The sequence below is a fragment of the Petaurus breviceps genome, unplaced genomic scaffold, assembly GCF_028583685.1.
Source record: "Petaurus breviceps papuanus isolate PSGF00001 unplaced genomic scaffold, PetGlider_PUasm1.0 90721, whole genome shotgun sequence".
NCBI classification, from domain to species: Eukaryota; Metazoa; Chordata; class Mammalia; order Diprotodontia; family Petauridae; genus Petaurus; species Petaurus breviceps.
The window spans coordinates 6,457,821-6,485,235 of record NW_027187322.1 but is presented as its reverse complement, the minus strand read 5'-3'; the positions used below and the strand labels follow the sequence as shown (position 1 = coordinate 6,485,235).

Here is a 27,415-nt window from a genome sequence, read left to right as displayed (position 1 = left end):
GAGCTTTCCATGATAACTTTATTGTATATTTCAAAGGAATAGCAAGTTGTTCACAATAGATTTGCAGTTTTATGTGCAATCATCTTTTAGCCTAACTATATCATAGAAATGCTTATTTTATTCCATAAATTAAACATGAAATATAGAAAGCAAGCCACTCTTTGACAAGGGCAGAGTCTTTTTTGTGCTTTTTTTTGTCTATAAGCTGTGATAGTTATTCATGATCAAAGAGAACCAAAATTACATCTCGATGCGGAGGCAGCATACGGTGTGCATGACTGTGCAGATCAGACCCATGGGAGCCTGGAGGACTTTAGCACCAGCTAGGCACAAATAGTCCATACGACCATTTGGAATGGAGATGCCTCTAAATTTGTGCAGCTCACGTCTCCTTTGAGCTCCTGCAATCGTTTCATTCATAGAGCACGGCACCTTTTTTGATGTGGGCACGCCGCACTGCATGGTCCTCTGCCAGGGTCTCCCAGTTACGGCACTAGCTGAGATTCACCAACAAAAGCCTCCCAGAATGCTCTAGGCATTCATTCTGTTCTTTTTGACTCCTTGTGTCCTAGACAACTCTCTGACTTACAGTCTGAAAATCCCTTTTAGCTCCTTTTTAATCACTGATGAAAATCCTGTCCTCCCAAATTGCATTTTGGGGTCTGAAAATAAAAGCCCAGTGGACGAGGAAGGCCATCCCACACAGCAGTGGGAGCCAAGGCTCCTCCTTCCTCTAGGCCCAGGCACTCAGGCTCTGCTCTGAAGCCTCTGTGCCCACTGGTCATTAAGTGTTGCTATTCCTCCTTAGGAAGGTCTTGTAGGTTACTCTTCTTGGGAGTCTCCATCCTCTTAAACTCAGGTAATTGCAATACTCACCTAGTTGACTTCCCCTTTCTTCCACTCACCCACCATGCAGAGTAATCTTCCAAAACCACCAAATTTTTAAAAAATGTGTGGATTTGCTCAGTGTTCCCAGGGCTGGAGGTAGAATGAGGGAGAAGGCAAAGGAGTTGGCAGGAAGATGGGGGGGCAGTGGGTGAATCTAGCCTGTTTCGGATTTGGTCTTGACAACTCTCAGGAGACCAAGTCAATCTCAACGGGGCAAGTTAGCTTAGAAAAGTGGTTTGTTAGTGGTTGTCCAGGCTTCTGGTCACCCTCACTGGCAGCCTTTTCAGAGCAGCATCACCTCCAGCTTTTCTTCTAAGATGTCTGCTGTTAGGTTCAGGTTACAGTCCCGAAGGGCCTTTTGGATGGAGGACACATGGGCTTCTTTACCACTGGATTTTTTCCAGAGTAAAAGCGACTGGAAGAATTGTTCCTTCAGATCATGAGGGTGTGCATACATAATCTTATCGATGTCCGCCTGGGAAATGCCAAGCTTCCGAACTAGCCTTTTCCAGTCCCGGCCCACATTGTCACAAAGAGTATCGAATGCAATCTCCAGCTGGGCTGCAAAATGGAAGAGCCAGATAGGAGTGGTAAAGACTTTAGGAAAGAGAAATCTATAAACCCAGTGAAGGATGTGCACCACCGACAATCCTCTAAACATCACTGGCCACCCACCAAGGCTCTCACCTCCAAGCACCTTAACACCTTAGAATCTCTCCCTCCCTTCCTTTTTCTTTCCTTTCCTCCCTCCCTTTCTCTGTCTCTCCATTCCTTCCTTTCTCCCTCTTTTCCTTCCTCCCTCCCCCTTCTCCCATCTTCCTTTCTGCCTCTCTCTCTCCCATCCTTTTCTCCTTCCTTTCTCCCTCCCCTGCTTTTCACTCTTTCCTTTCCTTTCTCTCTCCCATCCTTCTCTTTCTTCCTTCCTTCCCTCTTTCTCATTCTTTTTTCCTTTCTTCCCTCTTTAACATTCTTTCCTTCATTCTCTCCCTCTCTCACATGCTTCTTTCCCTCTCTCATTTCTCCCTCCTTTTCCTTTATGACTTCCTTCCCTCTATCTCATCCTTCCCTCCTCTTTTCCTTTCCTTCCCCTCCCTCCCTCCCTCCCTCTTTCTACCCCTATTTCTGGCACCATCATTCTTCTAGTCTCTTTCACTGTTGCTGATTCCTCAATCTCTCCACCCCACACATAGTCAACTGCCAGATCTTGTTAATTCTGCCCAAATGTTTCTTCCAGTTGCCCCTTCTCTAGCAGGACAAGGCTTGTGTCTTTGCCTTCTCAGGCAAAGTCATCATTTCTATGACCCCAAATAATGCTCACACCCCTATCTCCTGACCTGTGTGACATTACAGACAGTGCTATCAACCCTGGTCATTTTAAGGATTTTTCCTTTCTGGGCACGTGGGAGTGGGTCACTGAGTCTTGAACCTGGCCTGGTGGCTTCTTAGCCATCCACAGGGATGGGCCCATGCTGCAGGGGGGAGGGAGCCAGACACCTGTGAATCCAGGAGCCAGATGAATGTCAGAGGTGGTGGAAGTCCCCAAACTCAGCTGCCCAGTGTCCTCCTTCAGATGAGAGGAACCAGAGAGGAAGGGCCTTGCTCCAAGTCACAAGGTTTACACTCAGAGCTTCTGACTCCAAATCAGAGAGCTCTCCCCCACAGGATGCTGCCTCCTGGAGGTCTGCACCCTGATGCTCCCAGAGGCCAGAGGCCAAGCCCAGAGCAGGTGACGGAGGCCAGAGGCCAGAGGCCAAGCCCAGAGCAGGTGACGGAGGCCAGAGGCCAACCCCAGAGCAGGTGACGGAGGCCCTACCTTCCACCTGTGGGGCCAGTTGCTCCCCAGGACCAGGCTTGTTTTCCACACAACTGGCCAACTCCTGTATCAGGTCTTCCCTCTTTAGGCTTTTAAGCATTGAGATCAGGAACTCAGTGTTGCTCATAGAAAGTAAATTCTGTTGCATCAGGCATACGAAGAGGTCAATCCCTTGTTCAATCTCATTTAACTTTCTCTTCCCAATTTTCATCTTGCAAAGGAATTTCATGTCTTCTAGCTCCTTCCTTGACAGGTTGGAGGAGATGTGCTGTAGCACTGCGAGGAATAGGTCTCCTTTCTCCATGGCCCTGGGAGTGAAGGAGGAAGCCAGCAGCTGGAAAACAGGTTCCCAGAAGTTCAGAGCCACCCTCAGCCTCCAGGCCAAGCCAGACCCAACAAGTATTCCCTCCACAACACTGCCAACCAATGTCTTTCCCGTCTCTGCTTGTAGCCCTTGAGCCAAGGATGCCCATCACCTTCCAAGGCTGTCCATCCCCTTTGGGGAGCTCTGATCATTAGGAAGCATTTCCTGATTACTAGCCTCAACTGGGTTATTTGCTTCTCCCCTCATACCTTCTGGTTCTATGGGACTCGAGAGAATAAGGCAAATCCTTTTTTTCCAACCCTTTAGATACCAAAGACCAAAATCACATCCCTTTAATCAATTCCATAAAATAATCATACCCACTCAACTCCTCAACTGGTCCTTATCAGAGCAGTTATGGACGATCTTAGTCCCCCAAACCAATGGCCCTTTGTCCAGCTCCATCCTCCTGGACCTCTCTGCAGCCTTTGACACTGGTGATCACTCCTCCTTGATTCTTTCTTCTCTCTAGGTTTTTGGGACCACCCCCATCCTCTAACTCTCTGACCTCTCCTGTCTCCTTTGCTAGAACTCCCTTCACATCACACCCTCTAACTGTATGGGTCCCTCAGGGCTCTGGCCTGGGCCTTCTTCTCTTCTCTCATCAGCCCCTATGGATTTAATGAACATCTGTCTCTATGCTGATGATAGATCTACTTCTTTTGCCCCAAACTCTCTGTTGACTTCCAATTCCTCATCTCTGAATGCCATTCAGACATCTTGATCTGGATGTCCAGTAGACAACTTGAACTCAGTATGTCCAAAATGGAACCCATCACCTTTCCCATCTCCTACCTTCCCCAGAGGGCACCACCCTCCTCCCAGCCCCTCAGGCTCCCGACAGAAAAATCACCTGGATTCTTCACTTTCTCTCGCCCTCCACTTCCAATAAGGTGCCAAGACCGATTGATTCCCCCTCTGCAGCATCTCTCCAATCTGCCTCCTTCTCACTGCTCCCACCCTGGTGCAGGTCCCATCCTCTCACACCTGGACTATCAGAGAGCTGCTAGAGGGGTCTGCCTGCTTCCATTCAGTCGCCAAAGGGATTTTGTAAAGCACAGGTCTGACCACGTCCCTCCCCCTACTCAGTAAGTTCAAAGGCTCCTCCTGACACCCTCCTCCCCCACCTTTCAGTTTTTCTCTATCTTATGCCCTGACATGCACTCTTCTCTGCAGTGATCTCCAGGCTGCTACTCAGTCAAGGCCCTGCAGTTCTGGGCCTTCTCCCTAGCTGTCCCCCATGCCTGGAATGTTCTATCCCCTCTGCTCTAATCAACGACTGTCCTGGCTTCCGTTAAGTCCCAGCTCAGATCCCATCTTTCCTGGAAGTCTTCCCCAGCCCTCCTCATTGCACTGCCTTCTCTCTTTGGATTCTTTCCCATTTATCGTGTCCATAGCTTGCTTTGTCTACATTTGTCACTGTCTTACCCTTTAGTTTATGAGCTCCATGAAGGCAGACACCATCTTTTACATTTTTCAGATTTGTTTTATATTTAATTTATGCAATAAAATAAGCACTTCCATAACGTAGTATAAGAAAATTATTTCACATGAAATACAAATCTGTTATGTACAACTTGCTATTCCTTTTAAATATATAATAAAGTTGTCATGTAAATTTTTTATTTCTTCCCTTCCCCCCATCCACATGGCTAGCATCAAATACAAATATGTATCTACATGTAAAACCATACAGTACACATACTTCTATTTATCACTTCTTTCTCTGGATGCAGAGAGTGTCTTCCTTCATAGGTCCTTTGTAGTTAATTCGGGCATTTATAATGGTCAAAATGACTTATTCACTTGAAGTTATTCTTAAAACAACTTGGTTCTGTTCATTTCACTCTTCCTAATTTCATGCAAGTCTTTCTGTGTCTTTATAAAATCGTTGAGCTCATCATTTCTCATAGCATGGCAGCATTCCACCATAATGACAGGCCACAACTCGTTCAGACATTCCCCAAATGAAGGGCATCCCTGAGCGTCCATTTCTTGGCTACCACAAAGAGAACGGCTATAAACATTTTGGAATATATTGATTTTTTTCCTTTTGTTTCTAATCATCTTTGGAAATAGACCTACATGTATTGTAACTCAACTCTGACATAGTGATGTCATTTTGGTACTCTTTGAGAATGAAGGACAATAGCCAGTAATGGTATATAGCAAAGTTTTGGGCATGATTCCACACTGATTGCTCTCCAAACTGGCTGGATCCATTTAGAACTTCACCAACAGTGAATTAGTGTCCCAATTTTCCCATAGCCACTCCAGCATTTTTTTGCTTTCCACTTCAATCATTTTAACTAATCTGAGAGGTGTAAAGTGCTATCTCAAGGTTGTTTTAATTTGCATTTCTCTAATCAATAATGATCTAGAATGTTTTTTCAAATGACTACAAGTTGTTTTCATTTCTTCATCAGAAAGCTACCTGTTCATATCCTTTAACCATTTATCAATTGGGAAATGGCTTGCATTCTTATAGGTTCTGCAGAGTTCTTTGCATATTTGAGATATGAGATATTTATTAGAGAAACTGTCTCTAAATTTTTTCCCCCAATTTTTTTCTTTCCTTCTGATCTTGGCTATATTTATTTGTGCAAAACATTATTTTAATGTAATCAAAATTATCCATTTTACACTTTACTCTGTTCTCTCTCTCTCTTGTTGATTCATAAAGTGGCCACCTATTCATAAGTCTGATAAATAATATATCCCACGTTCTTCAAATTTTCTTGTAATCTCTCTCTTTATATCTAGGTCATGTATCCATTTTGATTGTACTTTGGTAAATGGTGTAAGATACTGATCAATACCCAGTTTCTGCCATACTGCTTTCCAGTTTTCCCAACAATTTTTTAAACCAAATAATGAATTCTTATCCCCAAATCTTAATTCTTTACACTTGTCAAATATAAGGCTGCTATGTTTATTTGCTTCTGTAAATTGTATATTTACTCTGTTCCATTGATCTACCTTTCTATTTCTTAGCTAGTAACAGTTTTGATAATGACTGTTTCATAATATAGTTAAGATCTGGTACTACTAAATCTCCTTCCTTTACATTTTTTCCCCTTAGTGCGTTTGACATTCTTGACTTTTTGTTCTTTCAAATGAATTTTGTGATTAGTTTTTCTACTTCAGTAAAATATTTTTTTGGTAATTTAATTGGGATGGTACTGAATATATAAGTTAGCTTAGGTAAAATTCTCATTTTTATCATATTGGTCTTGCCTATCTATGAACAAGTAATATTTCCCCAATCATTTAAATCTGATTTTATCTGCATAAAGTTATTTTTAAAAATATTTTTATTTTTGGAATAACAATTTTATTAATATAAAAATATAAATTTATTAATAATTAATAAATTAATATAAATATAAATAATTTTGTTTATATTGTTCCTGGGATTGTTTTGGCAGGTGTACTCTCAGGTATTTTATACTGTTTTAAATGGGGGATCTCTTAGCATCACTTCTCACTTTTTTTTTTTTTTTTTTTTTTTTGGGGGGAATTGGGGTTAAGACACTCGCACACACACACGGCTAGTTTGTGTGTGTGTGTGTGTGTGTGTGTGTGTGTGTGTGTGTGTGTGTGTGTGTGTGTAAGTGTTTGAGGTCGGATTTGAACTCAGATCCTCTGGAATCCAGGGCCGGTGCTCTATTCACTGCGCCACCTAGCGGCCCCTTTAGTATCACTTCTTGCAGGTTTTGTGATAAATAGAAATGCTGATGATTTGTGTGGATTTACTTTGTATCCTGCTCCTTTGCTGAAATTATTACTCTGTCTAACTTTTCAGTTGAGTCTTTGGGATTTTCCAAGTATATCATTATATTGTCTGCAAAAAAAAGTCAGTTTTATTGCCTCATTCCCTGTTCTGATACTTTCTATCTTTTTCTTCTCTTATTACTATTTTTAGGATTTCCAATACAATATTGAATAATATCGATGACAGTTGGCATCCTTGTTTCACACCTGATCTTCCTGCAAAGGCTTCTAGGCTCTTCCCGTTACAAATAATACTTGCTGATGGCTTTAGATAAATGCTTTATAACAGTTTAAGCACAAATTCATTCATAGCTATACTTCCAAGTGTTTTTTTTTAAACAGAAATGAGTGTTGCACTTTTTCTGCAACCACTGATGTAATCATATGACCTTTAAAACTTTTATTATTGATATAATCAATTATGTTAATAGTTTTCCCGATTTTAAACCATCCCTGCATTCCTGGTATAAACCCCACTTGGTCATAATGTATAATCTTTGTAATATATTGTTGTAATTTTTAGCTAGTAATTTATTTAGAATTTTTTCATCCATATTCATTAATAAAATGGGTTTATCATTTTCTTTCCCTGTTTTTAATTTTTCTGGTTAGGTATCAATATCATGTTTCATAAAAGGAGTTTTGGTAAGATCCTTCTTTGCCTATTATTCCAAATAATTATTGGAATTAGTTGATCTTTAAATGTTTGATAGAATTCATTTGTAAATCCATTTGGTACTGCTGCTTTTTTTCTGAGAAAGTGAATTTCTGGCCTGTTCAATTTCTTTTCTAAAATATGTTCTATTCAGATTTTCTATTTTCTTTTCTGCTAATCTAGGCAATTTATATTTTTTAAATATTCTTTCATTTCACTTAAATTATTAAATGTATTAGTATATAATTTGGCAAAATAACTCCTCACACTTGCTTTAATTTCATCTTTATTGGTACCATATTCACCCTTTTCATTTTGGATACTAGTAATTTTCTCTCTTTTTAAAAAATCAAATTAACCAATGATTTTATTGTTTTTTTTTTTCACAAAACAACTACTAGTTTGTTTTATTAATTGAAGGGGGTTTTTAAACACTCAGTTTTACTAATCTTACCTTTAATTTTTAAAATTTCCAATTTAGTGTTTAATTAGAGATTTTTAGCTTGTTCTTTTTCTAGTTTTTTTTTTTTAATTGCATATCCTAGGGGCAGCCAGGTAGCACAGTAAGAGCACTAGCCCCAGTGTTGGGATGACCTGGGGATCAAATCTGGGCTCAGATACTCAGCACCACACCCAGAAATAACTGGCCGTGTAACCTTGAGCAAGTTACTTAACCCAATTGCTTAAAGTAAATAAATAAATAAATAAATAAAATTGCATATTCAATTCATTGGCTTTCTCTTTCTCTATTTTACTGACGTAAACATTTAACATAGTTTTCCTCTGACCACTGCTTTAGTTGTGTCCCATATGTTTTGATATGTTGTCTCATTGTTATTCTCCTTAATGAAATTATTGATTACTGCTATGATTCATTCTTTAAGATTAGGTTGTTTAATCTCTAATTAATTTTTAATCTATGTTTCCATAGTCCCTTATTAAATATAATTTTATTGCATTGTGATCTCAAAAAGATACTTTAATTATTTCTGCTTTTAGCTGTAAAAATTTTATGCACTAATACATGGTCAATCTTTGCAAAGATTCCATGAATTGATGAAAAAAAAAATGTATTCCTTTCTATTTCCATTCAGTTCTCACAGTCTCAGGAGTGTCTACCTCACAAACTTTCATCTGACAAACAGCAAACAGCTGAGTGGTAAAAGCCTGAAGGATCCATGCTGTTTTGTGAGGTCAGACTTAGCAGTGTGGACCAGAAAGAATCCTGGGCTGTGCCTGTGGGCAAGGAAGAACACGCCGTGTGGGTATGGTACCACTGCCACAGGGAGCAAGACCATTTTAGGGACAGTATGGCTGGTGTCCCTAACTGTGGTCCCAAATCTTCCTAGGGGAAGAGACAACTGCCTTAGGTTGAGCCCCAGGAAAGGATTCAGAAAATAATAGTCAGGAGGAGCTGAAGCATTAGGGCAACACTGAGATTAAAACCTGATTATAATAATAAGCTGCTAAAAATAAAATAGAATAAAATAAAAATGAGTAAGAAAAGGAAAAAGAACATGACCATAGGTAGCTACTATGGACTAAAACAAGATCTGGGTTCATATTCAGAGGTAGATACTGAGGTAAAAAAAAGCCACTCCTACTCCAAAGAGTAACATTAAATGGTCACAAGTCCCCAAAAAGTCCTTGAAAGAACTTAAAGAGGAATTTAAAAATCAAATATGAGAGATTAAGGGGAAAAATTAGAAAAAAAACAATCCAAGAAAATTATTAAAAGTTAATCAATTGGAAAAAAGAGTTTCAAAATCTTTTTTTTTTTTTGAGAGGGGAAGGCAAGGCAATTGGGGTTTAGTGCCTTGCCCAAGGTCACACATCTAGATCAGTGTCAAGTGTCTGGGGCCTGATTTGATATCAAGTCTTCCCGACTCTGAGGGCAGTGCTCTATTCACTGCACCACCCAGCTGCCCCAGAATTCCAAAATCTTAAGGAAGAAAATAACTTCTTGAGAATTAAAATTAGGCAAGAGGAACTGAATGATATTATAAGACACCAAGAAATAATGAAACTAGAAAACATAAGAGAATCTGAAACATCTCATCAGAAAAACAACTGATCTGGAGAACAGATCAAGGAGAGACAATACATGATTCAAGACAAAGACTAATGAAGAAGCATACTATCTACCTCCAGAGAAAGAACTGATATTGTTTGAATACAGACTGAAACATGCTATTTTTCTCTTTCTTTCATTTTCTTTGGAGTCTTCTTGTACAAAATGAATAATATAGAAATGGTATTTTTTTTGCTTTTTTTTTTTGGAGGAGGAAAGTCAGGGCAATTGGGGTTAAGTGACTTGCTCAAGGCCACATGGGCTAGTAAGTGTTATGTGTCTGAGGCCAGTTTTGAATTCAGGTCCTCCTGACTCTAGGGCTGGTGTTCTATTCACTGTACCACCTAACCTCCCCAATATAGAAATGTTTTACATGACTGCATATGTATAATCTGTTTGCTTACTATCTCAGGGGAGAGAGGGAAAGATAGAATATGGGACTCAAAACTTAAAAAAAGAGATAAAGAAAAATTGTTTTTAACTTAACTGGGGAAAAATATTATATATTCAAGCGGGGTGGGAAATTTTTAAAAAGGGGTTTGTTTTGCTTTATTTTTTTGGAGGGCAATTGGAGTTAAGTGACTTGCCCAAAGTCATATGGCTAGTAAGTGTGTCAAGTGTCTGAGGCTGGATTTGAACTCAGGTCCTCCTGACTCCAGGGCTCTGCTCTATTCACTGTGCCACCTAGCTGCCTCTAAAACAAAAAGTTTTTGCACAAACAAAACCTATGCATCCAAGATTAGAAAAAAAGCAGAAAGATGGGAATCAATTTTTACAGCAAGTATCTCTGATAAAGGCCTCATTTCTCAAATATATTGAGAACTGAGTCAAACTTGTAAGAATACAAGTCATTCCCCAATTGATAAATGGTCAAAGGATAGGAATAGGCAGTTTTCAGATGAAGAAATCAAAGCTATCTATAGTTGTATTAAAAAAAATACTTTAAAGTACAATTGATTAGAGAAATGCAAATGAGAATAACACCTATCAGACTGGTTAATATGACAGAAAAGGACAATTATAAATGTTGGCAGGGATATGGGAAAATTGGAACACATATACTGTTGGTGTAGTTGTGAATTGTTCTGACTATTCTGCAGAGCACTTTGTAACTCTGCCCAAAGGGCAATCAAGCTGTGCATACCCTTTGATCCAGCAATATCACTACAAAAATGTTCATAGCAGCTCTTTTTGTGGTGGCTAGGAAGTGGAAATTGAGGGGATGCCCATCCACTGGGGAATGGCTGAAGGAGTTGTGGTACATGAATGTAATGGAATACGGTTGTGCAATAAGAAATGAGCTGGTGGATTTCAGAAAAACCTGGAAAGACTTGTATGAACTGATGTGGCATGAAGTGAGCAGAACCAGGAGAACATTATATAGAGTAACAGCAACACTGTGAGATGATCAACTATGAGAGACTTGGTTCTTCTCAGCAATACCCTGACCTAAGACATTTCTAAAAGACTTATGACAGAAAATTCTATCCACATTCTGAGAAAGAGCTATGGAGTCTGAATGCAGATCAAAGCATACTATTTTAACTTTTTTTTTTTGGCTTTTCCTTTTGCGAAGTGTAATTTTTTTTGTCAAATCTTTCTTTCACAATATGACTAATATAGAAATATGTTTTACATGATGCATATGTATAACCTATATCAAATTGGGACAGGAAGAAAGGAAAAAATTTGGGACTCAAAATTTTGTAAAAAATGAATGTTAAAAAAGGAAATACATTAAAATATGAACTAAGATAAAAACAAACAAATAAATAAATAAGACCCACCCAAATAATCCCTGGCCTTAGGGAGTTTCCATTCTCCAGGTAGCTAAGCTAGGTGGTTCAGTGGATAGAGTACCAAGACTGGAGTCAGGAAGACTAATCTTTCTGAATGCAAATCTGGCCTCAGACATTCCCTTCCCAGCTGTGTGACCCGGGGCAAGTCACTTAATCCTGTTTGCCTCAGTTTCCTCATCTGTAAAATGAACTAAAGAAGGAAATGGCAAACCAGTCTAGTGTCTTTGACAAGAAACCCCCAAATGGGGTCAGGAGGAGTCAGACCAATCTGAATAACAACCACAAATATATGTCAAGTACTTTGCAGACCTAATCTCCGTTGAGCCTCCAAGCTGGGCACTAGGTTGGGTAACATAGTCATCCTGGTTCACATTTTACAGGAATGAAAGAAAACTGCTTCTGGAGGCTGAGGGTCTATGTTTGAATTCCTCCTTTCATGCTCACCACGTGTGTGACCTTGGGTCTGTCCCTGAACTCTCTGGCCTCACTTTGAACTAGACAACTTCCCGGGTTCCTCTTGGTTCTAAATCTAGGCTTCTGGGGCCCGGGGTCATCCAGACAGAACAATCTGCACCCTGCAGCCCTGGCACAAGCATGTGCCCTTTGTGCCCAGTCTCCAAGCCCCCTCTCCCCTGCACTGGTAAGTACCTATTCATTCTTGAAGAAAGACTCCTATCTCTTTCGTTTGAGTCACCTTTTTAGGTGAGAGTTGGTTAAAACAAAACAAAACAAAAATACCCATGGCAACCAATTTGGGATCCACTTCCCTGGCCCCCAGAAGGTACTGCAGTCAGTCAAATGACCTGACAACATGGGTCTGGATACATAGCAGGTTTTGGAACATTAGCAATCATTGGTAAAATTGAAAAGACAAGGGATGGATCTAAAAGCTTTCTCCTCCAAGAAAGATTAGGCCAACTGGAATCTCAATAGAAAGAAAATGAAAACCAAAATAGGGTGTCTCAGGCCATGGGACAGACCTGAGGGTTATGGTCAAGACTAATACATACATGGATCCCATAATTAGACCTTAAAAAAGGACTTTCTTGCTCACATGATGTTGAAAAGCTGCAGCCAGTCAGCCTTTGTGGTGTGTGAAGCATAGTGTTTGTATTTATGTATCAACACCTGCTTCAGCAGAAAGCCAACACCGTGAAGGTTTCAGCTCAAGCACCTCTTTCTTCTTTTTGTCCCATCATCTAGGTTTAAAACCAGACTTGCCTTATCCTGAAGTTGCTGTTACATGCCTTTTAATGTTTCCTGCTTGTTTGTCTATTTCAGAGCCTTTACAATGCCATTGCATACCACTGGTAGTCACTCTGGTAAGCTCTGGGCTATCAAAAAGATCTTTCCTTTCCCTTTAACACCCTGGACTGGTCAAGTTTTAAGGATTGAATTAGCAGTCTTTAGAATTAAGGCAGTACCTAAATTAAATTTCATATTTTGTGCCATAGCAATCAATCTACCAAGAAATTACTTTATAGAGCTAGAAAAAATAGTAACAAAATTCATTTGGAAGAACAAAAGGTCCAGAATATCAAGAGAATTAATGAAAAGAAATGCTAGGGAAGGTGGTCTAGCCATACCAGATTTTAATCTGTATTATAAAGCAGCAGTCATCAAAACTACTTGGTACTGGCTGAGGAATAGAGTAGTGGATCAATGGAATAGATCGGGTACATGAGACTCAGTAGTCAATGCCTATAGTAATCTAATGTTTGATAAACTCAAAGACCCCAGTTTTGGGGATAAGAACTCACTATTTGACAAAAACTCTTGGGAAAACTGGAATATAGTATGGCAGAAACTGGGCATAGACCATTATCTAACACCATATAACAAAATCTAGTCTAAATGGGTGCATGATCTAGGTATAAAAGCTGATACTCTAAGCAATCTGGGAAAGCAAGGAATAGTTTACCTGTCAGATTTATGGAGAAGGGAAGATTTTATGACCAAACAAGAGTTAGAGAGCATTATAAAATGCAAAATGGATAATTTTGATTACATTAAATTGAAAAGTTTCTGTGCAAACAAAGCCAATGTAACCAAGAATAAAAGGGAAGTGGAAAAATGGGAAAGAATTTTTACAACCAGTGTCTCTGATAAAGGCCTCATTTCTAAAATATACAGAGAACTGAGTCAAATCTATAAGAATACAAGTCATTGCCCAATTGATAAATAGTCAAAGGATATGAACAGGCAGTTTTCAGAAGAAGAAATTAAAGATACCTATAAGCATATGAAAAAATGCTCTAAATCACTATGGATTAGAGAAATGCAAATCATAACAACTCTGAGGTACTATGTCTCACTGGTCAGATTGGCTAAGATGAAAAACCAGGAAAATGATAAATGCTGGAGAGGATGTGGAAAAATTGGAACACTAATGCATTGTTGGTGGAGTTGTGAACTGATTCAACCATTCTGGAGAACAATCTGGAACTATGCCCAAAGGACTATAAATAAGTGTATACCCATTGACCCAGCAATACCACTTCTAGGGTTGCAGCCTAAAGACATCATAGAAGTGGGAAGAGGCCCTGTAGGTACAAAAATATTTATAGCAGCTCTTTTTGTGGTGGCAAAGAATTGGAAATCGAGGGCATGCCCATCCACTGGGGAATAGCTGAACAAGTTGTGGTATATGAATGTAATGGAATTCTATTGTGCTATAAGAAATGAGGAGCAGATGGACTTCATAATAACCTGGAAAGATTTATACAAACTAATGTTGAGTGAGAAGAGCAGAACCGGGAGAATATGTACACAATTACAGACACAATGTATATGTGATGACCAACCTTGATAGACTGGCCTCTTCTCAACAATGCAGGGTTATAAGTCAACCCCAAAAGACTTATGATGAAAAGAGATGTCCCTGTCCAGAGAAAGAGATACAGAGTCTGAATGCAGATTGAAGCAAACTACCTGTTTTCTTTCTTTTTCTTGTTTTGTTTTCCTTTCCCATTGTTCATTCTATTGGTTATAATCTTTCTTTACAACCTCACTAAGGTTTTTTTTTTTTTTAAAGCAATTGGGGTTAAGTAACTTGCTCAAGGTTACAGGGCCATGTGTTTCTGGGTGCGTGCTAAGTGTCTGAGCCCGGATTCGATCCTGCAGGTCATCCCAATACTGGGGCCGGTGCTGTTACTCGCTGTGCTCACTAATGTTTAATGTGAAGGTATTTGTAGATCCTGTATTTGATTGCATGCCACTTCGGTGGGGGGAGGAGGATAAAATTTGAAACTCTAGCAATTGTGGAACTAAATCTTGTAAACTAAAGGTAAATAAACAAATTAATTAAAAGAAAAGAAATGATGAACAGGATGCTTTCAGAAAAATATGGACTTACATGACCTGAAGAAGAGTGAAGTGAGTAAAACCAGGAGAACACTGCATACAGTAACAGCAGTACAATGATCTAAGACAATTCCAAAGGACTAATGATGAAAAATGTTATCTACCACCAGAAAAAAAAGTGATGGAGTCTGAATACAGATCAAAGCTTACCATTTCCCACTACTCTATTATTTTTATTTTTTGGTCTATATTTTCTTTTTACATCATGACTAATATGGAAATATGTTAAAAAAAAAAGAATTAAGGCAGATAAGAACAAACTCTCCCAGAAAAAACAAAACAAAACAAAACTGGTTGGTGGTTTTATGGGGAGAAGAGAAATGGTAACCTTGCTGACAAGAGGAAAAGCTTGTAAGGAAGTGTTAGAAATTTAATTGTATGCTTAGGAGTTTTGCAAATTAAAGAGAAGCAGGAATCAATCAAGGAAAAACTTTTGAATTGACATGCATTTTGAACTTAGAAAGTTTACTGTAAATTATGAGACTCCTACTCCTTATAAGAGACTTAGATTTATTATTTGATAGCTAAGAAGAAAGAAGACCTCCAGATATAGCCCCCCTGTTCTTTTTTCCTGCACCTTTAATTTTCAATTTTAATTGAGATTAATTGGTAGCCTCCCACCCATCCTAAATCATGTTCCTCCCCTTCCCCCCAAAAAGAAATTTCTGCTAAATTTAAGTTAAATTGAAACATTTACTAAAAACCTCTTCCCTTTGTCCAAACAGGCTAATGTGATTCAGGATACAAATGTTTCTCACCTTCTGTTTTCTCCACCTTGAGAAGTAAAGAAGTATCAAAACACAGGGCAAGAGAGAGAGAATCCCAATCATGTCTACAATGGGCTAAGCAAAAGTGCTCAACCATACAGCTTTCAGTTTCCCCATTTGTTTCAAAAAATATTCCTATCAAGAATCCCCTGGTGTGTATGGGATGTCCCTTGAGGGCGTAGAAAGTTAAGGAGGAAGAGGAAGGGTAATAAAGATGAGATCCCAACCCTAGCCTTTCTCCAGTGATCTCTTCACCAATTTTAAAGGTTGAATACCTGCTGATTTAGTGAAGCTGACTGTGGAAAGAAATTTTGTTTTAACTCAGAAGCAACTAGAAAGTATGATCTCTTCTTGTTCCTTGATAAAATTAAAATTATAATTGGAAAATTCTCTTGAAAATTAAAAGTTTACAAACTCAGGTTTAATTGGATTCCAAACTAAACTTTGTAAATTATGTTCAGTTTAAATCTGGGGAACTGTCTTTGCCTATCCAATATATCTGACATCAAGGAAGTGGGTTTAAAACTGTACAATAAATTTTTGTCCTTTAAGATACTTTCATCAAGGTTTTTCCACAATGGCCTGAAATGCAATGACTTTAGAATTTCAACAATTTATGTTTAAAATGTACATTACCTCTGTAAATTTTTTTTGTATAAGTAATTGTAAGGGTTATGGGATTAAAAGATCTTCCATGCCCCGTTGGACTTGCTGACGTAGCAGGAAGGGGCGGAGCAAGAGGAAGCGGAAGCCAAGCTAGCGTTCTTTCGGTGGCTGGCGGTGGTGGTGACGGCGGCAGCAGCAGAGGCAGTGGCAGCGCGAAGCCCTTTTTGAGTTAGAACTGCTAAGGACTTTCTGCTAAGGACTCCTGCTGAGGACTGCCAGGGGCCGGAGCTGCTGGGAGTGTGCTTCCAGGACGCTGGGTGGTTGCTGTGCGTGGGGAGAGGAGGACCTTTGCCTGAGGTAGCCTGTTCTGTTTTAAAGGCTTGAAAATGTGGGTGCTTTCTACTTTATCTACCTGTGCCAATGTCATAACTACTCTGATGGCTTTCACTTTCTGGTTTTGGGACTCAGTCTTTTGGTATCTTAATAAATTTTCTAGTTTATTTCCTCATATGGCAAACATGACGTATTTTCTAATGGATAATTATATCAGCATATTTGTAATCTCTATAGGCATTGTGAATATGGCATTGCTGATACAGTAATGTTGGTAAAAATTGTGAGAGAATTACAACTCTCCTGGCTTATGAATTATTAAATATTAACTCTCTCCAGATTCTGAAAAGTGAAAAGTAAGCAGAACAGAGAATTATTTTTAGTTAAGAAAAATGCTTTTGGGGGCGGAGTCAAGATAGCGCAGTAGAAACAGGACCTCTGAGCAGCTCCAGCTCCCACCACTTCCAATTCATGTAAAAGGGGACTCTTAACAAACTTTGGAGCTACAGAACCCACAAAATGACACAGAGAAGCTAGCCTCCTGCTGAGGACAACCCAGCGGGCTGGCAGAAATCGGTCAGTGCTGGGGTCTGGGGGCCGACCCCAGCCTGCACAAGCTGGAGGTTTTAGCCCCAGGGCGGCCTGACTAGCCACCGGCTGGAGGGACTCCAGATCACCAGCAGCTGTGGAAGCCCAGAATTATCAACACTTAGATGCTAAGGACAAAGTGCGAGGTTAGTGCAGTGTGGACTTTGGGACCCAGTAGCTGGGAATGCCTTGGCTTTTGCCCCTGGGACAAGAAGTCACTGAGGCTGTGGTGCAGCTGCCCCCACATGGAAGCTTCGGCTCCTGGCCTACAGAGTGTGGGGGGACCAAGCACCAGTCTGAGGGGTAATCGTTCTTGCTTTAACCTGCTTGGATCTGGATTGTGTTCTAGGGTGGAGGTCCTGGGGTGTGTGATCAGTGTGCCAGAGCATGTGGAGGCTTCAGAGAGGGCACCCAACTAATACCTCTGGCAGCTGAGAAAACCCCAGCATTTGGAATGAAGCTCCCCTGTCTGGCAGCAGAGTCCTACTGTGGCAAAAAGCCCAGGGGTCAAGTGACTTAGGGGCGACATGATCAGGCAAAGGAAGCAAAGCAAAGAAAAGAATCCAACATTAGACTCCTATTTTGGGGACAAAAAGGATCAAGCATGGAATAGGAGGAAGACAGTGAAGTCAGAACTCCTGCACCAAAAGCTTCAAAGAAAAATACGAGCTGGTTAGAGGCCATAGGGGCCCTTAAGAATCAGATAAGAGAAGTGGAGAAAAAGTTGGGAAGAGAAATGAGAATGATGCAAGAAAATTATGAAATAAGAGTCAACAACCTGACTGAGGAAAATAACACCTTAAAAAACAGACTAACTCAAATGGCAAAAGAGGGTCAAAAAGGCAATGAGGAGAAGAATGCCTTAAAAAGTCGAATTTGCCAGATGGAAAAAGAATCTCAAAAGCTCACTGAGGAGAATCATTCCTTCAGAATTAGATTGGAGCAAATGGAACCTAATGACTTTATGAGAAATCAAGATACTGTTAAACAGATCCAAACAAATGAAAGAATAGAAGGCAATGTGAAATATCTCATGGGAAAAACCTGGAAAATAGATCCAGGAGAGATAATTTAAAAATTATTGGACTACCTGAAAGACATGATCAAAGAAAGAACCTAGAAATCATCCTCCAAGAAATTCTCAAGAAAAACTGCCCTGATGTTTTAGAATCAGAGGGCAAAAGAGAGGTCAAAAGAATCCACTGATCACCCCCTGAAAAAGATTCCAAAAAGAAAACTCCTAGGAATATTATAGCCAGGTTCTGGAATTCCCAGATCAAGGAGAGAATATTACAAGAAGCCAGGAAGAAACAATTTGAATATTGTGGAAACACAATCAGGATAACTCAGGATCTGGCAGCTTCTACACTGAGGGATAGAAGGGCTTGGAATATGATATTCTAGAGGTCAAAGGAGCTGGGATTAAAACCAAGAATCACCTACCCAGGAAGACTGAATATCATGTTTCAGGGGGAAAATATGGTCATTTAGTGGAATAGAGGACTTTCAAGCATTCTTGATGAAAAAAACCGGAGCTGAATAGAAAATTTGACATTCAGATACAAGAAGTGAGAGAAGCATGAGAAGGCAAACAAGGAAAAGAAATCATAAGGAACTTACCAAAGTTGAACTATTAACATTCCTACATGGAAAAACAATAATTGTAACTGATGAAACTTTTCTCAGTATGAAAATAGTTGAAGGGAAAATATATATGTCTCTATCAGAAGGTATAGGGGCATATGAATACATATGTGAATTGTGTATATATGTTTACAGGTATACATAGATAGAGGGCACAGGACCAATTTAATAGGAAGGAATGACACTTAAAAGATGATATTAAGAGGCAAGAGTGGAATATAATGAGAGGAGATGGGGAGAGACAGAATGGGGTAAACTATCTCATATAGAAGAGGCAAGAAAAAATGGCTACAATGGAGGGGAAGAATAGGAAAGCAAAAGGGAATGGGTCAACCTTATTCTCATTGGATTTGGCTTGGGGAGGGAATGACATACACACTAAATAGGGTATCTCACCCTACAAGAGAGTAGGGGGAAAGGGGATGAGAGGGGGATGATGGAAGGGAGGGAAGGCTGGGGGGGAAGGGAAGTTGGAAGTACCCACTTCTGAAAAGGGATGGGATCAAAGTAGAGAATAGAATAAGTGGGAGGTGGGATAGGAGGGAGGGAGATATAGTCAGTCTTTTACAATATATCTACTATGCTATTGCTTTGCATTAGCTACACATGTACAACCTATACTGAACTACTTATTTTCCCAGTAAGGGTGGGTGACAAAGGAGGAAGGGAATGAATCTGGAATTCAAAGGTTTTTTTTTTGTTGTTGTTTGTTTTGTTTTTTAGCAATCAGGGTTAAATAACTTGCTCAAGGTTACACGGCCAATTATTTCTGGGTGTGGTGCTGAGAATCTGAGCCCAGGATTCGATCTCCAGGTCATCCCAACACTGGAGCCAGTGCTCTGGCCGCCCCTAAGCAATTGGGGTTAAGTAACTTGCTCAAGGTTACATGGCCAGGTGTTTCTGGGTGGATGCTAAGTGTCTGAGCCCAGGATTCGATCTCCAGGTCATCCTCACATTGGAGCTGGTGCTCTTACTTGCTGTGCTACCTGGCCGCCCCTAGGAATTCAAAGTTTTAAAATCAAATGTTAAAAAAATATATATAAACTATTATTTAAAAAAAAAACAAAAAGAAAAATGCTTTCAATTCAAGGGATTTTGGAACTGAATGTTGTAAACTAAAAGTAAATAAATTAATTAAAAAAGAAAAAGAGAAAACTGCTTTGAGTTGATCTCTGTAGACAATAAGACAAATGAATTGTTAACAGGGTTGGGAGAGGCCAGGACCCACTCCTGGTCTTCAACAGGCCTCCTTAAAAGTTTTTGTAATTACTAAAAACATCTTAATGGATTTTTTACAAAGGGTTTGTCCGAAAAATGTCTTTCTATATTGGGACAACGAATAGGCAGTGCAAGTTTCTATCTCCTTTTGGAAGAATGAGAGATTTGTAGCTTTTGATCTCCTAGAGAACACCTGAATTACAGCTAACCAAACAACAGCATAATTGTCATAGGTAAATTGATGAAAAGAATCCCCTCAGTTGAAACAAACTCTAGCTTGGGAACATAGGGTAGTTTGAGTGATGGGTTTGGAAGATTTTGAAAGAGAAATAAGGGCTGGAGGGAAACTATGGAAGGTAGATAAGAAAGTTGGGGCACATATTGGGGACACACTCTGCACAGTGGAGGTGGGCAATAGCTCCAAGCCCCTCCTGCCTCTGGATAGCTCTTCTGAGTGGCCAAGTGCCAGCTTTACATAGCTTAAGTATGTTGGGAGGGTATGAGCATGTGTGACTTTTGTGGAAGTAGATCCAGAATAAAAATTGTGCAGCTTGATTTACAAGTCAATAGACAGTTACACAGGATTAGGAGAAACTTGATGAACACCAAGTGCAATAATTAAAATCTCTTACTGTCACTTTTAAAAATCTTTTGCATAGCTGGAAATAATGAATCTCAAAATAGGAAATGCTTAGAATAAGTAGCCCTTTTATAAAATATAATACTAAATAGCTGAAATTATTCATTGAGGTTCTGTTGGATGACATTTGGAAAACAGATTCAGGTGTTTGAATTTATTCTAGCTTCATTTTAAGTGAAATTCATTATGATTATACTATATCAGGAAACTTGTTAGTGGTGTCATTATAAGTCAAGTTGCCCCAGTTATATGATTATAATGTGTATAAAGTTAAGGTCTAACATTAATTTGATAATTCATTGTATTAGAAATATCAGTATAGGGGGTGGCTAGGTGGTGCTGTGAATAGAACACTGGCCCTGAAGTCAGGAGGACCTGAGTTCAAATCTGGCCTCAGACACTTAACACACTTACTAGCCTTGTGACTTTGGGCAAGTCACTTAACCCCAATTGCCCTCCAAAAAAGAAAAAAAAAGAAATATCAGTAGAAAAGTGAACTCTTTTTTAATTCTTTTGGGTTATGGATTTAATTGTTAAAAGACAGATGCAAACATGTTATTAAAACCCCTTTTTAGAAATATAGAAGAGAGGGGCAGCTAGGTGGTGCAGTGAGTAAGAGTGCCTGCCCTGGAGTCGGGAGGACCAGGATCAGTTCCAGCGTCAGATACTTAACACCCACACAAAAAACTGGCTGTGTAACCTTGGGCAAGTTACTTAACCCCAATTGCTTATAAAAAAGAAAGAAACATAGAAGATAGTAATCATGGTTTCCTGTGAAGTTGGTATAGCAAGGAACCCTTTCAAATATCCTCATCTGGAAAGAGAGAGTCCTAAAATCTCCCTAGACCTGCTGACAGTGTAAAGTAGCATTGAGTACTTGCTTTTTTTTGCAGATTGGTAACTGAGAGGGTGTCAATATTGTAAGACTTTAAGATCTAGCCACATGCTCAGTAAAGTACAGCAATTTAAATTTTTTTTTTTTTTTGCTTTTTGGAGGACAATTGGGGTTGTGGCTTTCCCAAGGTCACACGGCTAGTTTTTGTGTTAAGTGTCTGAGGCTGGATTTGAACTCAGGTCTTCCCGACTCCAGGACCAGTGCTCTGTTCACCTAGCCACCCCCAGCAATTTGATTTTAGTTAGAGCTAGAAACCACTAAAAAAAAACCAACAACATTTTTATTCCTATTAAAAAAAAAAAAACAAAACCTTAGTCTCTAGCCATTGGACCATAGTCTCCTAAAAATGACTTTCAGTTTTGACTTTAGTTTACTACTAGTAAGGTTAGAAAAACATCTGGCCAGTCATGCCCACCCACCTTTGTAGGAAGTCCATATTATAAATCTAATAATATATAAATATTGGATATTATGAAAAAAAATGTTGGTTGTTGTGACCTGTGACTTAGATAAGACAGCAAATGTTTCCTTGTACTGCTCAAATTGAGAATTATTTAATTAATGCCTTCAGTGAAAGCTCTTGGAGGTTTCTGCTTGGAAAAATGGACCATGCCCTGCAGGCGCTGGATCAAAAACCTAGATCTTTTTTTTTTTCCTGCCTGGCCTCAAACCAGCCATTTATCTAGAATCTTATAATATTTTAGCCTAGCACATTTTAGGCTAATCTGTTGATCATGAATGAATTCAAATAGACAAAACTTATATGTATTTCCTAGTATGGTTAGTGTAAAATTATGTATATGTCTATACTGTGAAACTTGGTAATAACACTAACATAGAAAGAGAGATCTCTTGTAATTTGAATACTGTGAGATCTTCAATTCAGGGTTGAGTATTGTATTTTATATGGATGATAATGATGGGAAAAACTTGTCTGTTTCTATCTGGTAAGGAATGTGGCATGGTTATAAGAAGTTTGTTTCAAGTTCTGAATTCTATAACTTACGAGCTCCAGGAAGGAAAACCTGCCACACCTAATTAGAGTGAGGAAATCTATAGGTCGGTTCATGTAAATTCTAATGAAGTTTGTTCAGAATGATTTGCTGTGTAAAGTAATTTAGAGACTGAACTGAAGTACCTTGACTAGGAACGGGTTTGTTTTACCTTTCAGATCCACAATCATGTTCATGATAAGGTGCAGATATACGGATAGGATCACAACTCCTTTCTTATCTAGCGGTTCCTATATTATAAGCTTAAATGTGGAGGGAGAGAGAAGAAAAAGAAAAAAAAATACTTGAAAACTCTTAATATTCTGAAGTACTTGTCTAGAGTAAAGAGGAAGTTTCATCTAAAATTATTTTGCTATCACTTACAAAAATTGAAAGATTATCGGTTGAGTTATTAGAGGTTATTAATACAGGGTCGATTTAATTGGGTATAATTTTGGCATTGCTGAATCTCCTTCCCATTGCAAATACTTTTTGATGAGAGGCAAGTGGTAATTAGGAATTTATTTTATTTATGGTAATTTGGAATCTATTTATGATACTTGAAGACATTCTGCACCAACTTAGTCTTGATAAACTCCATTTGGGGGATTTATTTTTGCTTTTAGGTTTGAATTAAAGATAGATGTCTATCTGGAGGTTTACTGCTATCATATATTCACTATTTATGTGAACTAAGAGCTATCATATATTATTTCAATAGGTTCTAATAACTGCCTTTTGCTGTGTTTTTTTTTTTTTGAGAAAGAAATATTAATAGAAAGGAATGTTAAGTAAAAATCTTTGGTGTGATATTTAGAAGGCCAGATAAATTTATCTTATTTATTATAATTTATTTTATTTGTGTTAGTTAATTTGTTGCAATAGCTTGAGAGTATTGACAACAATTGTGTCCAGCCCTACTGTAATTAGTGGAACTTTGCTTAGTGTGACTTTGCTGTTTGAGGTGAAAACTTTGTGGGACCCTAAATATTCTTTTTGAGTTTCATTCTTAGGTTTGTAATGCCCTTGGGACAATCTTAAATGAGCACTTCATGGGAGGGACATCTGAAATCTAAGTTCAGTAGGTATCTATCTGTCCCTGGGAATAATGTTAGGAGGGTGACCTTGGGAAGGCTAAGGTTTGACTCCCTTAATCCATTTTCCCATATAAGAAATCTGCCCACCTCCTTCTATATACTTGGCTGCCTATGGTCATTCTGAGCCTTGGGATGCAGGCCTTTCAGAACAGTATTGATGTGTGATATTCACGTCCCTGCTTTTTCCTCTAATTGCAACTTTCTCTAACCAAGGCAAGATAACTTATGTTTCTTTTAATAATGAATCACTTACTTTTTTGACCTGTGATTGTAGTCAATACTTGTTATCAAGGATATGTGATACTTAATAACTGAATCCAACAAAAGCTATGATTATTGTTGTTTAAGAGCTTATGATAACTTATATTGTTATTCTGAGTCCCACACCAGATGTAACCATCAAGAAATGCTAGTAGGACAAATCATTCCCAATTGATCAATGAATCAAAGGATATGAACAGGCAGTTTTCAGATGAAGAAATCAAAGCAGGGGGTGGCTAGGTGGCACAGTGAATAGAGCACTGGTCCTGGAGTCAGGAGGATCCGTGTTCAAATCCAACATTGGACACTTAATACTTACTAGCTGTGTGACCTTGGGCAAGTTACTTAACCCCAATTGCCCTGCCTTCCCTCCTGCAATCTGTAGTCATATGAAAAAATGCTCTAAATCACTATTGATTAGAGAAATGCAAATTAAAGCAACTCTGAGGTTGGACCTCACCTATCAGATTGTCTAATATGGCAAAACAGGAAAATGAAGGTTACAAAACTGCATACCCTTTGACCCAGCAACACCACTACTAGGTTTGTATCCCAAAGACATTCATAAAAATGGGAAAAGGACCCACATGTACAAAAAATATTTCTAGCAGCTCTTTTTGTGGTGGTAAAGAATTGGAAATTGAGGGGATGCCCATCAATCGGGGAATGGCTGAACAAGTTGTGGTGTATGAAAGTAATGGAATATTATTTTTCTATATGAAATGAGGAGTAGGCAGACCTCAGAAAAACATGGAAAGGCTTATATCAACCGATGCTGAGAGAAATGAGCAGAACCGGAACACTGTATAGAGTCACAGCAACATTGTAAAATGATCAACTATAATTGACTTAGTTCTTCTGAGAAATAGAATGATCCAAGACAATCCCAAAAGAGTCATCATGTAAAATGGTATCCACAGCCAGAGAAAGAACTATAGAGTCTGAACACATATCGAAGCTGACTACTTTCACTTTTGTGTGTGTGTGTGTGGGGGGACTCTTCCCTTTTGTTCTGATTCTTCTTTCACAACATGACTAATGTAGAAACATGTTTACATGGTTGCATATGTATAACCTATATCATATTGCTTGCCATCTTGCAGGGGGATGGGAGAGAGGGAAAAAAATTTGAAACTCAAATCTTATAAAAAATGAATGTTGAAAATTATCTTTACATATAATTACACAGAACAAAGAGAAAGAAAGAAAGAAGGAAAGAAAGAAAAAAGAAAGAAAGGAAGAAGGAAAGAAGGAAAGAAAGGAAGGAAGGAAGGAAGGAAGGAAGGAAGGAAGGAAGGAAGGAAGGAAGGAAGGAAGGAAGGAAGGAAGGAAGGAAGGAAAGCACTATTAGGCCAAAGATGCCAAGAACCCTCTGAGGTTGACAACCATGAACTGAGGTGGAGGTCCTTAAATGTTTCAAGATAATGTAAGAATAATTGGGTATTGATGCAACAATTTATGGGACCAGGCTGTATTCTATTAATTATTAAGACTAAATCAGAAGTATCTTCAGTTTTATTTTGAAGAGAATTATTTTGGTACAAACAATTTCCTTAGAGGAGAGTACTTTATGGAATAGCTTGTGTTACTTAAGTGAGAAAAGTCCATTTTATTTGGGTTTATTATTTAATTTTGAATTACCACATGGGTATTGAGCATGTCTTGAAGTACAAAAATGTTTTATTTGAGATGCATGTTTTGAAATTGATTACTCAGTGTATTTAGACATCCCATCCCAGAGCCTTTTGTTACAATTGAAGTCAACCTGGCAGCTTCTAAATGTATTCACTTTTATATTAGAGCTCATCTTCTTATAAAAATGTCCTGTTACTAGTTCCTTAGCAGAATCACATCCTCCTGAGGGGTGAATGAACAGCCAAGAGCAAATAAAAACCCAACAACAGCCCCAAAACAAAAAGCCCTAGATTTTGGTGAAAATTTAATAATAAGATCATGTATGTGTGAAATGGGTTTAGGATTTTCAGATTTTTTCAATCTGCATTTGAATTTCACAAATACATCGACATGAGAATTTGCTAACCCATGTTACAAGGCAAATACAGGTGATACACAGAAGTTTCCTCCCTTTTCTGGAACATGAATCAGAGGTGAAGAAGGAAATACATGAGGTATGGCCAGGTAGCACAGCGAGGAAGAGCACCGGCCCCAGAGTCGGGATGACCTGGGGATCGAATCCGGGCTCAGACACTTAGCACGCACCCAGAAACACCTGACCGTATAACCTTGAGCAAGTTACTTAACCCCAATTTCTTAAAAAAAAAAAGAATGAAATATGAGCACCAGGAGTTAAATGCCTGTGGAGTCCATGCCAATTTAAAAGCACCTTTCAGCCTCAGCCTATCTAATTAGCTGATATTAGCTGATAGCAAATTCATAACTAAAAGGGCTCATTCTTCCAATCAAATTTTCCTAGATTCTCCTTTCAGCCTGTTTTTGGCAATATCCAACTCTCTGGCTTAGAAAAGGGTAGCAGCAGCAAGGAGTATGGAGAAATGTACATTCTCTGGTGGAGAAATCTCTAATTTGATGTTCTTACCAGAGCTACAAGGTTTAAATGACTTCTTCACTCCCTGACCTGGTTACTGACAAAGCATACTTGCATTAAGAGCTATTTTGTAAGCGATTTCAACAGAAAAGCCAGTATCTGTGGGTGACCTGGCCGCCCAGACCAAAGGACTGCATTAGGAGATGTCAGAACCCAAGTCCTAAGAAGGATGCACTGATGAGATGCACAGATGGGAGTGGGTTACCCTTCCCTCTTTGCTTCCAATGAAATGAACCCTTCCTCCCTTTTGGACTTGTTGACAGTTCTCTCTTCTGGGTAATGCCTGTGGGCTTGTCGGGAACTGCCCCACCGAGTTCCTTCCTGTCAATGCCTCTCCGCTCCTCCACACTAATGAAGGTCAGCCTAGTTTTCATTGAGCATTGAGGAGACTCAGTTTCTCAGAATCAGAGGTGGGAATGACAAAACTGTCCATACCAAACATTGCTTGCCACTCCTTCGTGACCCTAGAAATGTCAGAATTTCGGTAATGTCTTTCCATTCCTAGTCTTAAGAGATTCACTCTTCTCTCAATTAAAGGCAATCTATCTCTCATTTCATGGCTTTGCTTTATTCCAGGACTTGATACTGGCCGAGATTCCCTTCCTAGGGTGATTTAGTGCCATGCTGGGTCAAAGCAGGTAATTAATTAGTGCTAGTTGCCTGACTGGTTGCTTTTTCCAGACCGGACTCTTTCTAGTTTTTTCCCTTGGGAATCCCCTTTCTCTCCCACTCTGGAGTACAAGTGGAGCCTCTTGGGTACCTCAGCTTGATGTGTGAGGGGGTGAGCCCAGGATCACCCCCTCTTTCCCCTCCCCCCAAGGCTGGTCTGGATTTCACCCTAGCCCTCCACCCGACACCACGCAGCAGAGACAGCCCCACTCACCCACCTTGGCAACTCAGGGCCAACTCCACAGAGGTCACTTGGAAGGAGAGGTCAAGGATAAGGCAAAACTGGGAGACCCCAGGCCACTTGGAAGGAAGGCCTTTCTCTAAAGAAGGGCAGCGACTTCCTGGTTCCTGTGGGCAGCCTGAACCTGGGGTGACTCAGGGACTTCCTGCTTGGTTCTGGGGAGGAGCCTTC

General features: G+C 39.4%; 1 protein-coding gene across 3 annotated transcripts; it reads right to left on the bottom strand.

Moving 5' to 3' along the window:
- FADD (Fas associated via death domain) lies at positions 1-27,415 on the bottom strand. Of its 3 annotated transcripts, XM_069066541.1 has the most exons (4): positions 27,222-27,415; positions 14,169-14,245; positions 2,702-3,035; positions 1-1,449 (listed from the first exon to the last, which is right to left on the bottom strand). In XM_069066541.1, exons 3-4 carry the CDS (start codon positions 3,003-3,005, stop codon positions 1,172-1,174), a joined length of 582 nt encoding a protein of 193 aa, XP_068922642.1. In that variant the 5' UTR covers positions 3,006-3,035; positions 14,169-14,245; positions 27,222-27,415; the 3' UTR covers positions 1-1,171. The 3 variants fall into 3 exon arrangements, with proteins under 3 accessions (XP_068922642.1, XP_068922643.1, XP_068922641.1); XM_069066542.1 differs by lacking the exon at positions 14,169-14,245 and having other exon boundaries at positions 2,702-3,009; XM_069066540.1 differs by lacking the exon at positions 14,169-14,245 and having other exon boundaries at positions 27,222-27,414.

Bases quoted from the DNA above. Each gene is read 5' to 3' on its own strand.
- FADD (XM_069066541.1), bottom strand. From the start codon at position 3,005: ATGGAGAAAGGAGACCTATTCCTCGCAGTGCTACAGCACATCTCCTCC. The intron at 1,450-2,701 runs GTAGGGCCTCCG...TCCATTTTGCAG, and splicing joins ACTGGCCCCACAGGTGGAAG to CCCAGCTGGAGATTGCATTC.